The sequence below is a fragment of the Hypomesus transpacificus genome, chromosome 8 (genome assembly GCF_021917145.1).
Source record: "Hypomesus transpacificus isolate Combined female chromosome 8, fHypTra1, whole genome shotgun sequence".
Taxonomy (NCBI): Eukaryota; Metazoa; Chordata; class Actinopteri; order Osmeriformes; family Osmeridae; genus Hypomesus; species Hypomesus transpacificus.
This window is the reverse complement of record NC_061067.1, coordinates 11257123-11275022: the sequence shown is the minus strand read 5'-3', so window position 1 is coordinate 11275022 and position 17900 is coordinate 11257123. Positions and strand designations below refer to the sequence as shown.

At 45.1% G+C, this 17900-nt stretch overlaps 1 protein-coding gene across 2 annotated transcripts in view; it reads right to left on the bottom strand.

The window, feature by feature from the left end:
• Positions 1-750: 750 nt before the first annotated feature.
• The window catches only part of LOC124470079 (activin receptor type-2B-like), a 30258-nt gene continuing 13108 nt past the window's right edge, over positions 751-17900 (bottom strand). Inside the window, exons 2-11 of one of the 2 annotated variants that reach the window (XM_047023789.1) lie at positions 17006-17213; positions 11023-11135; positions 10793-10941; positions 10037-10180; positions 9763-9906; positions 9452-9600; positions 9044-9158; positions 8747-8885; positions 6311-6441; positions 751-6173 (exon numbers count right to left, since the gene is read on the bottom strand). In XM_047023789.1, the coding sequence (XP_046879745.1) occupies positions 5979-6173; positions 6311-6441; positions 8747-8885; positions 9044-9158; positions 9452-9600; positions 9763-9906; positions 10037-10180; positions 10793-10941; positions 11023-11135; positions 17006-17213 (1487 nt within the window). In that variant the 3' untranslated portion in view covers positions 751-5978. The remainder of the gene's footprint in view (positions 6174-6310; positions 6442-8746; positions 8886-9043; positions 9159-9451; positions 9601-9762; positions 9907-10036; positions 10181-10792; positions 10942-11022; positions 11136-17005; positions 17214-17900) is intronic. The other variant, XM_047023790.1, reaches the window with a different exon arrangement.

The following is a 17900-nucleotide window of genomic DNA, read 5'->3' as shown; positions in this document are numbered from 1 at the left end:
TTTCAGTTTAACCTAATTCCCACATCTTAGTAGCTACCAGAGGCGTCAGGTGCAAGCAGCTGCATTGTCAACATTTCGAAAATTCAAATATCCAAACCATAATGTTTTCATTTTTCTAAAAACATTATATATTTGTTATTACTGTTAGGCAATCTATTTTAAATGAAGGAAAATAAATGGCCAAGAGAAACAGGCACTCTTTTATATGCACATGTTTTTTTGGCTTTAAATATTAAATGTGCTATGTGGATCAAATGCAATTGTCTTATTTGTTCTGTTCTGTGTATTAAAGCAGCCACAGGTGACACGGGGTAAGAGATGGAGGCTGCTGTGGTGACAGGGTCCAGTGGAGAGACTGACAGGTGCAGCACTGCAACTGTACACAATATGTTAAAAGGGTTATTATATGGAAATTAGTTTGTTGAATTGATTTTCATTATTGACTATAGTTAACTGATTATTGTTCACCTGCAACATCAAAACCCAGATGCAAAAATAGAAAGAAGGAAAAAGAAAGTAAGGGTGCATTGCCATATTCATTTTTAGATACTGTATAAGATCCAATTTTGTTAACAGTCTTCGATAGCACTGCATTATACTTAATTATTATATAGCCTATTTATATTAAGGAACTGTACGTTTCAAAGTCCCGGGCTGTTTTTCAGTCCCAGTCCGACCCTGCCAGTGGCGCTATGGTTAACAAGACCAAGTTCACACTGACGAGCAAAAAGAGAACAGGCAACAAAGATAGTACTTTAATAGTATTTTATTGTTTACTTTAATATACAAAAAGATAAAATTGAAATAATTCCTTTCTAGTATTTTTTATCTACCTGTGGGGGCGTGACTGTCTCCCACTGGGAAGGGACATTACATTCATGTTCTGGCACGGCGTGCTGTCGGGCTGCAGCCGCACCCCCACCACTAAGCGGATGTAGCACGACTCTGGAAGCAGAGTTCTAAGAAGACCACAGCATAAAGAATGGATGATCCACGGCAAAAAAAAGGTCTATGTTACAATGATCGTTGAAAAAACGTCCTCTTCCCACGCCAACACCAATAAGGGTGTATGGGGGGCATTTTATAAATATAAAAAAAACGTTTTCATCGTCCTCTTAGATCGGAAGAGGTATTACTGTGAACCATTTCTCCTCTCTGTAGACACCATCTTATACAGACTCTTTTTTTTGTTTTTTCGTATGTTTATGTTAAATCAGTAGTACAAGTCTGTTCTAGCTACAATAGTGAAACATCTCATACAACAATTACATCTCGCAACCCTACTTATTCTGGTGATAAAACCCCTTGAGAGGACAGAAGCCAGCTGAGACCCAGTAGCACAATCTGGTCTCCGCTGGGAGGGTTTTGAAGAAAAAAGACTCAATCAGTACTTTTAGTGTGTGTGTTCACTGTTTGGTTTGTCAATGTAGGGGCTGACGGGTCTTCAGAGAAGATAAGAAAACTCAACTAAACATTCATTATTGATATAGTAACAGAGCATGGTATGGATCAGGGTTACACTGCCAAACTAGGGGCAGGGATAGAAAGAGAAGTTGGGTTAGCATTAGCAGGTAGCGCTTGGCTTTCTGAATAAATGAATATCTCCGTAAGGAGAAGTTTTAATACTAGATCAGGGCTCGGCTGATTGATACGGTCCTTAACATTGGACCACAACAAGGTACGAGGTAATTTGGTCAGTCCAGCACATAATTATACATTTACAACTAGAACAGACCATCAGACCATCTCTCTGAAAAGCTGAGACTTGGAAAGAGCAGTACACATAGAAAGATGAGAGAGAGACACTAGGGAGACACAAAGATGGCAGAGACCAAGAGTGATAGTGAAGTGGCGCAGATGGCGAAACTGTGATGTTCAACCAGAGCTTACCAGTGTTGAGGAGCAACTCCGATGAATCTGCCTCTCTGACTAATAAAGAAGGAAAGATATCTCAAACATGTGTGACCATGCCTCTTCTCTGCCTGTCTGAGGGTTTAGTCTGTGACTAGATGGTCTTACTCACAGATTAGGTTATAATGCCAGGAGTGAGTCTGGCCTGAGTCGGGTATACTGGTGCAGGAGACCATGTGACACACACACAGGAAGTGACAGAAGAAGCACTGGCAGTGATTTCCTGTCTCCATCCCCCAAAAGTTACCTTTCCACCACTAAACTTCAAACTAAAAGAAGAAAAAGGAGGATTGAGAGAAGGTGAAAGGAGGAAGTTTTCACATTGTCAAGCGGTGCATCATTCATGAGAACAGCGTGAGGTCCCGTTGCTATGACAATAAAGTACAAGAAATATAGTACCGTCTCTGACTGTTCTGCTTTTTTTTTTTTACAACACTGTTCCACAGTGGCTCAGAGGTAAACACTTCATTAAGTACCTGAATCAGGAGACGGCTAACAACTCTGTGTTCACATCATGCAATGTTAATCATGTTTATCAGTCCGCTGCTAACAGAAGCGCAGAGACCAATGAAGCACGCAGCCATGGTTCAGCTCAGAACAACCACAATGATGACGAAGATGACAATGAAGAGGACCAAAAGAAAGGCACATGAGAACACAATCATTCAATGGTTAGAGAGTGTTTTGATGCTGATGATACTGGTAACATTCTCGGAAACAATGTCACCGGAGCTAGATCACCCTGAGCGTCATCATGATCCAGTGTCAGTTTTGGCCGATCAACATCTACCCATGGTTCATCCAATCAACACCTACCCAGGTGTTATCCAATCAACATCTACCTAGTGTTCATCCAGCTAACACCTACCCACAGCTTATCCAATCAAAGAGAGGGTGATACACCACTCACTCACCAGACAGACAATACCAGACTTAGGTCTGTTGCAGAGTTTTGATGCAAGTCATTTGGCTACATGGTTATGTGGCAAGAGAGCATCTATTCATTCTGCCAGTTACTAAGCAACCCTATGCAGAGCTACAGCATACTGGCAACATCACATTCCAGCTACTGGCAGGAGCACCAGTTTGCCAGGAGACAGGCCATGTTTTGGTTGCTGGTTACTAGATGTCTAGTACAGTGGGGTCAGGAGTAGAAAGAACACAGCTAGGTATTGCTTAACATATTGCTTGCTACATGAATGAATTAATTCTAACTGTTAATTAGATAAATCCTGTTACTGTAAACCATACATGTGTTCCCTGAAAAGATAAAAACACTAACCTGACCGTTTAACACAAACACACCCTGATTGACTACTAAAAAAGGGTTTAATTCTGCATCCCAGCCAGTGGCAGGCAAGATGGGTGATGACTGCACAGAGACATGGAGAGCAGAACCCACCTTCTTGGCCCACTGGCAGGATTTAAGTCAAGTCAGTGATTTTTGATGGACCCACATGGAACACTACCTCAAACAACTTAGACCAAGAAGACACAGGTCTGATCTATCTGTGGCATTCAGCTTGTCTCCAACAGCAGGATCCAACAGGATCCAAACCTCCACTACTAGAGTGACTTGCTGGTCTGGACAGACCTCAGTTATCTGGACCTGGCCAGGGACACTGAGTTCATGGTGACAGAGCAAGAGACTCTGAGTCTCTCAATGCATGCACACATACACTTAAGGGTTACTGCATGGAGAGACAATACCTGAACATCAAGATGGTATTTATGGCACCACTGAACATGTAAAATCAGCAATGTATTTCCTGGTGTTGCTAGAAAGGAGCGGTGTATTTACTGGTGTTTATAAAGCTGAAGCCATGGCTCTGCTGCCTCTGTCAGTTGCTGTCAGTTGCTGTGAGTCCCCTCCGGGGACATACACAAAAAAAAATCCTGTTCTTCCTCTCCATAGAAAAAAAAAGATAACTTTCTGTTTTAAGTTGTTAAAACACTTTCAAAGGCATGTTGGAGTTTTTTATATAAAGAAAAGTAAATGGTTCAGCTGATGTCTCTTGGCTTTTGTTTTGATAACTTATTGGTTTATCTCTTTTCTTTCATTGTCTACCAGGACTCGGGCTCTATGACGGCTTCAGTGTATGCTGGAAGGGAAAGGGTAGTCTATGCAGGCTGACTGTCCCAGGAGGAAAGGAAACCAGCACACAAGAGTATGTGTAATGCGCAAGGACTGGACAGACAGGATCCTATATGTATATCTATTTACAAAAGAAACCCCTTCACACCGCAGGAAACATGGTAGCACTTCTTCTAAGGAGTTGGGATTTTGTTACTTTTTCCAAAAACTCCCTCACCAATCAATTCATCATAAAAGCAAGAAAAAAATCACGTTAAAATAGTTACTACAAGTTAACACAACTTACGGAATACATTACAGAAGTACACAGAAAATAGTCTGAGGTATCTCTGGTCTGAGGTGTTCTGAGGTTGATGAACAATATTGTTTGTTTTTAATTTAGTGTTTGCGTTGTCTTGTCCAAGTTCTTGACGTGTTGACACTTTTCTCTCTCACCTTTGGAGAGGGTGTCTCTTCTCACCCTTGCAAACACTCGAGTCCACACATTGCTTCCTTTACTGAGTTGCATGTGTGAACGCAGTGTATTAAAGGAACATACAGAATTATCTTCATCTTTGAGTCGAAGCAGCAGCATATTGAACATTCACTGTTACACTATGGCATACAGAAATACAGACCTGCGTTTCCACAGTTTAAGACAACAGGAGGGAGAACCCCTTCTCACTCTCAATTAAATCAACCAGGGTTGATTTAATTGAGTCAACCAGGACCTGCTCTGGGTGCTCGTTTGGTCCAGTTGAGGAGAGGTAAAGAAGGATGGGACTAACCAATCAAAAGTCACCAGTTCACCTGACCCACCCTCCCACCTCACCTCTAAACCAATCACATTCCCTCACGACAGAGGGTAAGCCCACACTACCTTGGAAACACCCCCTTAAATAAGGAGCACAACTGACAACATGAATCACAAGAAATATACTGAGCTCGTCCCCCACCGCCTACTCTCTCACACACACACACACACACCTGAAATACGTAGTATGCATCTCCATGGCAACATCCACCTGTATGTTTCCTGGTTCTACATGTTTGGGGCCTTCCCACATTTGAATACTTCCCCAGTCAGCTCTGTGGTATGTCATAGTTCCTCCCATCATAGTCCAGATCACCAATCATTGTGGAGGTGTCTCCACCCTGGTTACCTGAGAATCAGTTTCGTACCAAACCAGGCAATAACATCACAGATCTTGACGTAGTTCCTTTTCCCCTGTGTCAATTCCTTGTTACAAACATCCTGAAGAAACCAGCTGTAACATTTGCCCCCAACCCTCTGATCCAGAACAATTTCCACTTGTCCCCGTGCATCCACGCATCAAAAGAACCCGTCCAAACATAGTGGTGTTGCGTTTCCTGTTTCCTGTGTTTGAAGACACCCGTTGGTCCGATGGTCAGTAGCACTGTGGGAGACGGAAGTGACGTCATAGAAACGTTAAAATGTCCTTTGAGGAAGCTTGGTTGTGTGTAACAGTCTAAGGGTTCCTCTGCAGGGTTGCAGCATAGTGGCTGAGATTGACGGAGAGGCTGCAGGTCTGGGGTAGGGTTGCTAGCGGGCTTGTCTGGGCGGAGGTCTTGTGGCCCAGAAGACAAGAGACTGTGAGAGGTCCTGGACCAGTCAGCAGTCTGAACCTGAGAACTCATACACACAGACGTCAGCTGCCCTTCTACCTGTCTGTTTTAATTTGTAGTACGTCCTCTCGTCATTGTATAAAACAGTAGAAGAAGTCCAGAAATGTGCTGGTAGTCTTGATCCGATTTGGAGAAAAAAAGTATTAAGAGAAAGTATTAACCGAACCAATAATAATAATAATACAAATAAAATTAAAATACATGTCAGGTAAAAATAGCAGCTGTATCCATGTGGCGTTTTCTGAGATTGACAGGAGGGCACGTTTGTTTCACTTGTGTGTGGCGGTCCTGAAGAGGAGGGGGGGGGGGGGCGAGAACATGGTGTGGGACGCCCCTTCCCTAGGGCTCAGATACTGGACTCTTTGGGGGGCAAGTCCACGTTGGTGACGGAGGTCAACATGGAGACCAAGCAGTCTGAGGTAGGGGGCCCAGCCAGACGGCGGATCTGACAGATGCGCTCCTCCACACAGCCTGCAGAGAGACGGGCCTCGGCGTCGTGATCCCAGCACTCCTCGACGGTCTCACACATCTGCTCCAAGCCCTGCAGACCAGGAGGGGGCGCTAGGTCACCAGAACACACACTACACCGCATTCACATATGCATCATACATGTTGTTAGTGGTAGTGTTAGTGCTGACCGTGCTGTCTGTGTTTGTGTGGGCCAGTGTGCTAACTCACAGGGTGTTTGAGCCAGCAGTCTTTGAAGGCAGGCCTCATCTTCTTGTGAACCACAATCTCCTGAAGCTCTTCCAAGGACGGGTGCTGCCCAATATCCTCCTCGAATGGCAACATGTACTCATCCACAGGACCTGCACACACACACACAAGCCCCTTTTAAACAGAGATCTCCCTATATTGCCGTAAAGAAGACCCCTCACTGAACAAAACCACGCTGGCATAATGATACCTGTGTGTGATGTTAAACAGAATGCAGGCGTTTTGGAATCAGAGGGACATTAATGTCTAGCATGTGTATTTCCTCCATTACAGCTGTCTCTTTTTTACACAGACGTGATTCGGCCCTGTGATTACCTCCACTGTCGTCTAGGGGTGGAACGGTACATGTATTCGTACCGAACCATACGATGCGGGCGTCACGGTTCGGTTCTTGAAATTACACTGTATAAAATTAAATAAAACTTAGGTGCAAATTAATTAATGTAATGCGGAACTACTGTAAGATATTTGTGTTCTTTAGGGACAATCTGAAGCCCCGCCTTAGCTCTGAAACTGATTGGCGCCGCCACCTGTGTAGCCGAGCTGTGCCTGAGTGAGTCAGAGATAGCTAGCAGCAGCAGCAGCACTAAAGACGTAGCCTATGCAATGCTAGTGCTAAATATGAATGTTCGTAGTGTAAGTATAGCGAAAAATAGCCTAAACTTTCCTAGACTTTTAGCTGCGGTACTAATGCTGAGGGCTCGCTGATATTGCTGTCTTACTAGAACGTGCATTTAGTCATTTATTTAGCAGACGCTTTTATCCAGAGCGTAATAACTATGAGTTGTTTCTAACGTGTGCTGACGTTGTACACACCCAATAAGTTCAAAATTTCCAGGCCTCTCTAGTTTCTACTCTGCCACGACCTTCTGTAGCTTCTCAGCTAGGTGGGTGCTTGTGTGCTGCTCATACAGGGGCCGTGTCTGTAGAACTGACGCAGTGTCTGTAGAACTGACACTTTCATTTCCCACTCAGTCAATAAAATGAGCAGTCACCGTGAGGTAGCTTTCGGTAGCACGAGAAGTCCAACCATCAGTCGTTAGTGAAACGGAGGGTGCAGCTGACAACTCGCGCTCCATCAACGTCCGTGTTTTGTATATGTAAGGGACCAGGGCCGGCGTTGCTACTACTGTATCCCTGCCTGTGTTTGCGCTGTTGCTCAGCTAGTAGCCTATCGTGTCGTGGTGTAGGAGGACTGATCGACAAGTGCGTCATACATTTAGCTAAGACTTGCATGTACAGTAGTTCAGTCAAGACAATCACGTATTAGATTTGAGCATTTATTGTTACATGACATGGACATGTAGATTTGACTTTGGCGGAGTGGATGATCTAAGGGAAGCACTCCCTGCCTCCTCGATGCAACACATACATACATGACATATGAGGCAGGGAGCAATAGAGATATAATCCCCCTGTTGGATAGATACACAGACAGCATGGGGGAGAAGGGGACGGTGGAGGGTGGCAGCAGCACTGATCATACAACGACCGGGGTGAGTGTGTGCATATCCGCGCGTCTTTTAAAGACGCCTTATCGGACGTGGCCCAATGGATATGCGCTGCTACATGGGTGTGGTAGTGGGTGGAGTAAGGAAGGTGGAGTAAGACGCCTTACGTCCCCGATAACGCGCGCTGCCCGATTGCCCTGCCAGAACTAGCTGCGCTTATTTAGTCTGGAGCCCTGCTTCTGCATTTTTGTTTTGCTTTTCCCCCCATTGTACCGAACTCGTACCGAACCGTGATGTCTGAACCGCGGTATGAACCGAACCGTGACTTCAGTGTACCACCCCTACTGCCGTCTCAATTAGAGCCTGACAGATATATCGATATTTGTCATTTTCCATACTATTGGTATTGGCATTTATAATGGCGATAAAAATCCAAAGAAAAATATTTTTATTATGCCTTAACAATACAAACAAACAAACAAGGTTCAAAATCAAGGCTCATAATGGCCGATAAATTCATATATATATAAAATATTTTAAAAAACGGACGAAACTCCCTTCAACCATGTTATGAGTGTTGGTGTTGCATAGCATAGTTTGTCCACCATAGGGCACTCTTCACGTCCCGGTTAGCAACATTCGTGTTTGAATGCCCAAAACCCTACAACCAGCTGATCCAGTCAGGCAGAGTGTTAAGAAAATCTGTTTGTTTTGTTACACGTTTCTGGATTTGTAAAAGCTTTTTATACATATCGGCCGATATATCGAAATATCTGATTTTCAAATCACCAAATATTTGTATCGGTATCGGCCTTAAAACTCCTTTATTGGTCGGGCTCTATTCTCAATGCGGGTACAAAAATGACCCCCTGTTCTGTGGAAGGCATAAAAGTGCAACATTCACGCCTTGAGGGAGTGTTGAGAGAGAGAGAGATAGAGAGCTCACCGTCGGCAGCTTTACAGCGTGACACAAGCTCCCAGAGCACCAGGCCCAGTGCGTACATGTCTATCCTCAGGAAGGCGTCCCTCTGGAAGTTGATGGCTCCTTCAAGAACCTCGGGAGCCATGTAGCGACGGGTCCCCACCTACACACACACGTGCATGCACAAACGCACACACACACATGTATGCACGCACGCAAACATATACACACGAACCGTTGATGATCCACACAAAGAGTAGTCATGGTCCCTAACACACACACACCTACACCCACCCACACACACACTGGGTTGTAACCCACCTGGCCGTGTGTGTCTCCTGGAGGCTTGCCTGGTTCAAACCGTACCGCCAGACCAAAATCTCCAATGATGGCTGATAGGTCTGTCCTCAGCATCACATTCTTACTCTTAAAGTCCCTGGAGAGAGAAAGAGAGACAGACAGGAGGAGGGGGTAAAATAGAGGGATAGAGACAAACAAGAGGCGGGGGGTAGAAGAGAGGGAGGGAGAGAGACAGATGAGAACAGGGGGGTAAGACAGAGGGAGGAGGTATAGAGATGAGAGGAGGAGGGAAAGAAGGAGAGAGGTAGGAGGTATATAAATGAGAGGGTAAGAGAGAGGGAAAGAGGTAGGAGGTATAGAGAGATGAGAGGACTGAAGCTACTCAACTCAGACGGGGTTGTGCATGGTGACTGTGGGTCAGGGTCTCACCTGTGGGCGATGGCTGGTTTGGGCCCTTCCCCTTTGCAATGAGGGACGTCTTCATGGAGGTAAGCCAGGCCGCATGCCATGGTCTCTGCTATGTGGCACAGTTCAGGCCAGCTCAACACGTTCCCCTTCAGATAGTCTGTTAGGGAACCCTACACACACACACAAAACATCAGTCAGGACTTCTTGCCTTTATCCCCCCCTCCCCCTCTCAATTCTCCCCCCCCCCTCCTTCTCCCCCCCCCCCCATGTCTCCCCCTCCTCCCTCTTCTGTATCCTTCCCTCCTACCCCTCTCATGTCTCCCCCTCCTCACCCTCTCATGGAACTCAGTGATGAGCCACAGTTCCATCTCTAGGTTGGTTCCTCGTTTCTCCGCACCAATGTAGCGCAGCAGGTTGTCATGCTTCATTCCCGGCGTGGAGAACACATCACGCTCGTTACTCCATGACTGCTTGTCCTGCAGAACCAGGTTGAGAACCAGGTTGAGAACTGGGAGGAGACGGTTACATGGAGCAGAACCACCTTTCACTTGCACTGGAAAGCTGACGTTCTACATGGACGGCAGTCTGCCATGTGGGTAGCCATACCTGGATCGGGAAGATCTTCACAGCCACGTATTCATTCATCATTTGGGCCTTCCACACACAGCCGAATCGCCCCCTAGCTTTGATCTCCAACAACTGCAGCGGCTTGAGTCCCATCAGGGGCGAGGGGGGAGGGAGGCCATTGTCCTGATGGATTGGGGAACACAAAAACACATCTACATCAGGTTTAACAGCGTGTGTTGTTTGGTCAGTGAAGATGTGACTAACCACAGTGCTGCCCAAGCACCTCTAGATGGCGGCATACTGTCACCAAGCTGCCTAGCCTGCTTGGCAGACTGGAACAAAATGGCCTCCGTATGGAAGACATAAGAAAGGGCCATGAGAGAGAGAACAAGGGAAAAACAAAGAGAGGAAGAAAGATGGTCAGATGGCTGAGTGGTTAGGGAATCAGAAAGTTGCTGGTGTGATTCCCGGGACAAGGCACTTCACCTTACTTGCCTCGGGGGAATGTCCCTGTACTTACTGTAAGTCACTCTGGATAAGAGCGTCCGCTAAATGACTAAATGTAAATGTAAAGAAAGAACGGAAATCATAAAGCGAGAGAGAAAAAAGTGAGAGCAGCAGCGAGAGAGGGCTTTAGAGAGCGAAAAAGACCGAGAAAGAGAGAGAGAGCTGGCACGTTAAGAGACAACCCATTTAGACAACCCTTCAGGAAGACATGGAGAGAGACAGAGCAAGAAAGAATACAGAAACACTGTGTGTGTGCCTGCATCTGCATAGGAGTGTGTATTCATATACCTCATTGACGTCGACATGGCCGTAGGGAGGCTTGCGGTGGCGGTACATCCAGAGGGCCAGCAGCAGGGCCAGGGACAGCAGGGTGATGGGAAGGAGGGAGTACCCCAGCACGCTGTACAAGTGGTCGCTGGGTGCCGGGGCCTTGATCACTGGGAAGGCAACCAGGGGAGCATTACCACACTATCCTGTCTCTTAGGAACACACACACCAACAGAGACATAGACACACACCCTTACTTGGTCCGTTCATGTCAGGCAGGTGTGTGAAGTGCTTGTTGCACAGGTTGCCCTCACAGCAACAGAAGAACACCTGGGGATTTTCTTCTGTCGCCACACACTCCTGCCTGAGAAGGAGATAGGAAGGGAGACAGAGGTATGTAAGGAGGGAAGAGAGAGGAAGGTAGGGAGGGTAGAGAGAGAGGGAAGCAAAGAGAGGGGGGGAAGAAAAAGTTAAGAGTTAAGGAGGATAGGAGGGAAGACAGATAGTAAGAGAAGTAGGGAGAGAAGTAGGGAGGAAGGGAGGAGGGGTGGGAGAGAGAGGGGGGGAGAGACCACCATCAAACCCAGTGTGTGGACCAGTGTACTTTCTGGTCTAATAAGACTTTCAGGTGGCTCACCTCTGAGAAGGGTAGGAGCTCTGTCTGTGATGTGTGTGTATGTTTGAGTGTAGGGGCCCTATTTTAACGATCTGAAAAGTAAGTATCAAAACGCAAAGCGCAAGTAACTTTGTGGGCAGGACTCGGGCGCGGTTGCTATTTTGCCGGTGGGATAAATGACTTTGCGTCTGGCGCAAATCAAAAATTGGTTGGTCTGAAGTAGCTACATTACTAATTGGTGTGGTTTGGGAGTAACGTGCAGTAAACCAATCAGAGCGTCATCTCACATTCCTTTTAAGAGCAGGCGCGCTTGTTACATGGCGGATGGCTATTATAACGGCGGATTTGCCAGGCGCACGCCAGGAGCGGTTCACAGCCGAGGAAACAGACGGTCTCGTGAGGGCCGTAAAAGATAGAGAAGTGACATTGTACAGGAAAGGCAGAGCAGTTTTCTCATTGCACTAAATTGCCCGCTCATGCTGCTCATTCAAATTATTAGAGTTCCTCCCCTCCGGTAGGAGGAAACCTTTTGTTTTTGTTAGTATACTTATTATACTTCTCCATGCACCCCAATATCTCAAAAAGTCCCCGGTCATAAATATTCTAATTTGGCACATCCAACTGGGTACTGTGAAAGAAGTTTTGGGCCTATATGTACAATGAATGTGTTTCAGGAAGAAGCTTGATACAATGTATGTTAATTCAACTCCATTTGGTAGAGATGCCACCTGTAGTTTTATAACACCTAACTAGGAGACATGAAGTCTAAGAGACATGAAGTCTGGGTGACCTGATAGGGTTCTTGTCACCTGGGGGGAAGAGACAGTTGGTCTGAAGAAAATGTGGATTCAACTGTATTGTTCTAAGGATTTAACCAATGACAGAAGAGAATTGGTATAGCTTCAGGTCTGTAGGATGGACCAATGGCTTTTGAGAACTGTTGTATCTATAAAATGGTCTGTTGAAGAATGTTCTTGGGGGTTCAGGGCCATCAGCTGAGTAGTGCTGGTGGGCTGGATTCTCCCGGTTCCATTCTAGAATGCTAGATGGAGCTGTATGGAATTGTCTTTGTGTTATTGTCTTATGTTTGTGTGCTGATGATGTTATGTTGCTAACGTTATTATGTTTAAACCTACGTCAAATAAACATTAACTCTATACTTCACCCAACTTCAGCTTGAACAATTGATTGTCTGCAAAAACTACCACGACAGTTTCCCCACACCAAATATGGGCCACATCAGACCATAGGGGCCACAGGCCACGCCCAAAAGTCAAATTTTCTAAGTGATGGCATTTCCAGCCCATTGCTCCAATTCTTCTGAAACTTGGTGCGCATGCCTCATTTTTCATGAAAAACTAAAAAGCCTCAAGGACTCATAAGGTCCGCCATGATGGATTTTCCTGTACAGTGATTATTTGGTAAAACCTTAAAAATTCATTTTCTCTTGAACCCAAGGTCCAATTGACTTGACATTTTGAACGGATATGTAGCCTGAAGTTGTCATACTCATAATTCTAGTCAGAATATAAGTCTGATAACTCTCCGTTGGGCTGTGACTATGGGGCGTGTTTCAACCGAACTCGTAAAACAAATGCCTCTTCGCTCAATTGGATAGACCCAAGCGCTCTTTCGTGACGTTGTTACTGTTGATCATCTGTCCATCATCGTATGAAGCCCGCCCTGACAATTTTATTGGTCCAAACAGCTCCTGTTCGGACATAGTTTTTCCCCAAACGTGCCCCCCCAGACCCAACTTCCCGACCACATTTTTTGTGGGCGGGGATGAGTTGGGCTGGCAGCCAGGCTAATGGATATGTAGAATTGATGTATTTTAAAACGTTACTTGGGACAATGGAATCAAATACAAAATGGCCGAAAGAGGTGTATTTATGTAAATGTACACATTGCCTTATTTTCTTTGTGTCAATTAGTGTTGTTTTTGGCGGCCTGTTTTAATTTGAGTTTTAGTCTAGTCTTTGTGTAAAGCTGTCATTTTAGTTTTTATTAGTTTTAGTCACGTTCATCTCTTTTTAGTCTAGTCAAGTTTCAGTCGACTAAAAGTCTGAGCATATTAGTCTTATTTTAGTCAGACTTATCCATGACTATTTTCGTCTAGTTTTAATTTACGAAAACTGAAGACATTTTGTCTAGTTTAAGTAAAGGAACATTTTATTTTAGTCTCTTTTTAATCAAAACAAAGGTAGTCTAAGCAGTAGTCTCGAGAGGCATGTTAATGCCAAAAACATTTTGTAGGCCTTTTGGTCTAGAATAAGGTATTCAAAGTCATGTTGTTGATGCCAAATTCAGTTCAGTGTGAGGTGAATGACAAAACTAGCTACATTATTTGGCCAACAAGGGATGCTTAGTACACATGCAGTCAGTCAGTTAGGAACTAAGAACCCACTTTACACTCTCACACAAACAAATACACACGCACACACACAGTAGCTACACACACTAGTCACACATGGTAAACCACTTTACACTCCCACAAACAAACACACACACGCTAGTCACACACGTTTGTCTCAGACTCTCAGTCGGTTTCAGCTCCAGTGGCTAACGTTTAAAGCTAATGTCTAAAGCTGACGTTAAAATGAGACACATTAAGCACAGCCTCATGAGTTAGCTACCAAAAATAACGCGACTAAACAAGACGAAATATCGTTGTAACATTTCGTCTCATTTTTATTTTGTAAACTACATTTCGTCTCGTTCTTATTCGTCAACGATATTGCATTGTACATTTAATTATAGTCATCGTCACATCACCAGCATTTACGTTGCGTCTCATCTCGTTTTAGTCACTTGATAAAGGTTCGTTGACGACGATATTTAGTCATAATTTCCGTTGACGAAAGCAACACTCTAGTGTCAATAAATCAAATATAATTTTGACCGATGGTTTCTTGAAACTCTCTCAGTCTTGCGGGTAGCTCAATGGATTGAAACGTTGTTCTGCAAAGTGCAAGGTCACAGGTTTGAATCCAGTCACATTCTTTTGGCCTGTCAACATTTTGATTACTTGTTTAGTTAAACAGGCAGACATCATTCTGAAATATAATGCGCAATTTAATGCAATTTCACCTTTAAATGTCAACCATTTCTTAACTTTTGTCCCAAAGATGACCAAAGCTAATACTCATATCACACAGTCGGAGCACAGCTAGGTAATCAGCGTCAGCGCCCTTGGGTACACAGCATGCAGTGCGGCATGTCCAAAAACGCAAAGACTTGTGGAAAATTGTTCGGTTACAACAGCCGTGCGAGGGATTTCAGTTGTTGTGTTCGTTCCGTTAGATGTTTGTAATGTTATTGTTTGTTAGTTAATATAATCTTGTTGGTCACCCTGATTGTGCATGTTGTGTATTTTAATGGAACCAGTGAGTCGACTGCTGTACCCTCACAAGCTATTTTCGCATTCTTTCTGTTGCCCACATGTCTACTGTTAGTTGTGCATTGACTGAGATTCTGGAAAGAGATCAACTCAAGAAGACTTTCAATATCCTATAAAAAGCTAATACTATGCCCTTTCTATGAATAATATCTCAACAGTAGGTGTGTAGCAGAGAGGATAGAGAGACTGACTTGTAACCTTGTGCTCATGATTTCAAATCCCCCTTCAGCCTATTGTTGTTGGCCAAACATTAAGTAGTTTTGCTCTCTTGTTGTCCAACTGTTGACCTTATACAATGCACATTTTTATAATTTGTGGCGGAACCCGCATCGCTACTTGCAGCTATATTTATTCATATTTTTATATATATATTTTATATTTTATTTAATATTTTTTAATTGTTTAGTTCTTAGAATTAGTTTAACTATTGTACTTTTTAACGTAATTTAAGACCCGTATATGTTTATTGTTTGCACCTTCCTGCCACAGTAAATTCCGTGTTTGTGTAACATATGCTACAAGGCGAATAAACCTGATTCTGATTCTGATGGAGATGGGAGAAGAAACCCACACAAATTAGCTTCGGTTAAACAGGCGTGGGAGGAAATTGCCACAATTGTTACAAATCAAGTTCACATACCTTGAGATTTCTCATGAAAATCTTTTTATAATCAAGAAATGTAACACGCCATAAATCAAAACAATGTAACGTAGCTTCTAGGGGTGGAACGGTACATGTATTCGTACCGAACCGTACGGGCGTCACGGTTCGGCTCGTGAAATTACACGGAAAATACACAGTGTAAAATTTAATAAAACTTGCGTGCAAATTAATTAATGTAATGCGGAACTACTGTAAGATATTTGTGTTCTTTAGGGACAATCTGTAGCCCCGCCTTAGCTCTGAAACTGATTGGCGCCGCCACCTGTGTAGCCGAGCTGTGCCTGAGTGAGTCAGAGATAGCTAGCAGCAGCAGCAGCACTAAAGACGTAGCCTATGCAACGCTAGTGCTAAATATGAATGTTCGTAGAGTAAGTATAGCGAAAAATAGCCTAAACTTTCCTAGACTTTTAGCTGCGGTACTAATGCTGAGGGCTCGCTGATATTGCTGTCTTGCTGTCTAGCCCTGCTTCTGCATTTTTGTTTTGCTTTTCCCCCCATTGTACCGAACTCGTACCGAACCGTGATGTCTGAACCGCGGTACGAACCGAACCGTGACTTCAGTGTACCGTTCCACCCCTAGTAGCTTCGCAGAAAGAAGACCCTGGCCTCGCCAGCAGTGTGCACGGGCCAAGCTTGCGCCATTAAAATAGCATCTGAATAACGCGCCATTGACTATAGTCTAAGTTTTTCCTGGTCAGTGGCGGAATTGTTTTTCGGCAACTGCAAAATAGCACCAGGGAACATGCCTCCTTTTTTCACTGAACCGCCCCCGGCAGCGCAAATTCATTCCCTCATTTCCCGAGGTGCGTATGTGGAGGGAAAAGTCCGCTTTGCGTCGAGTGCAAACTAGGAATGATACTTGGGTTGTTGACAAAGTCGATTGCGCTAGGTGCAAGATAGGGCCCTAGGAGTGCATGTGTATGTTTGAGTGTTTTCGGTATGTGTGTATGTTTGAGTTTGTCTGTGTTTATACCATGGTCTGGGTGAATACTCACGTTAGCTTTTGGGCTAATAGCTCAGCCAAAGGAAAGCCGGTGTTGGTTCTATGAGCTGAGCGGACTATAAATATCAGAGTTGGCTAACGTTGAAAAACGTTAGATTTCTATTGCAAAACGCCTATAAAACATAAATTAATGTTTGTAAAAAAAATCGTTGGCAAGTGACCATGGTATAAGCGGGATAATGCCCTTCGAAGTGTCCAATATCATCTGATAATGGACTCGGCGGAAGCAACCTTCCTCCGCTGCGCGTCGGACGGTTCACGCCTCCGCATCGTCCATTATCAGATGATATTGGACACCTCGTCGGGCATTATCCCTTACATGTTTGAGTTTGTTGGGTCATGGAATAAGCCCTGTCCATAAGCTGGTCCATCAGGGTGTGTGTGAGTTTGTGTGAGAGTGTGTGTCTAGACGACCTTGTCTAAACCGACCTGAGGTGTTTCCAGAGCCATCAGACCTGTCAATCTCCCAGTGGAATATTTCCAATGTGTGGAACGCAGCTACCAGGGGCCAAAGAGCTTGTCTGCGCACACACACACATCCACACACAGACCTGTCATAGCAGTTGAAGTCATCTAGCCAGCAGCCTTTCTTCACCAGCTCGATGGTTCCAGAGCTGTTCCTCCAGGAGGCGTAGCAGTGCGAGCGCTTTTCCTGGTCCCCCTCGCAGCTCTCCACGCCACTGAGGTTGGTCCTCTCCACCTGGTAGTTGTGGTTGTAGTACAGACACTCGCGCGTGTCCCGCTCCGCCCCGCTCCATCCTGCGGGAGGGGAGAGGGGGTTTAGAGCTGGCCACAAAGTCGCACGTGTAGCCAAGGTGAATTGGTAAAGCCTCTCCTCAGTACAGCCCACCAGTGCCTGTGAAGAGATAGCTTTTTGGTGGCGTCACTGGTTAGTAGTTGCGGCATGCTTGTGTAACCGGGTTTAACTGGTTAAACTCACCGACGACCGAAGCCATCGAAGAGCTGGCTTTCGGTGGGGTTGCTGGTTGAAGCAGTGTTTGTTAAAGGTGGTGGTCAGAGGACCCAAGTTCCAGTCCCAGTATGCAGAAAGATAAGGAGGAAGCAGCACTGATGAGAGCGCAACTACCCGCTACACTAACTGAGATCACTGAGTACGGTTGTGAGTAGCCTGGGTAGGGTGGCCAGCGGGTCTCCCAGTACTGGGAGAGGGGCAGTGGGACGGAATAATGAGCCCAGATGTGACCTGTGACCCCAGCAGAGTGAGGTCCTGGTGAGAGGCAGAGCTGAGCTACCCTCAATACACACACTTGCCACTGTGTGTGTTTGAGGAGGAGTGTGGATGTATGTTTTAGGTGCATGTGTGTTTGTTATATGTGTATGAGTGTGTGTTTGTGTACCTTCCAAATGCTGGACACAGCAGATGTTCTCACCAATCTGTGCATTACGGTTGCTAGGTGATGGGCAATGAGGGAGTCCCCCCCCCCC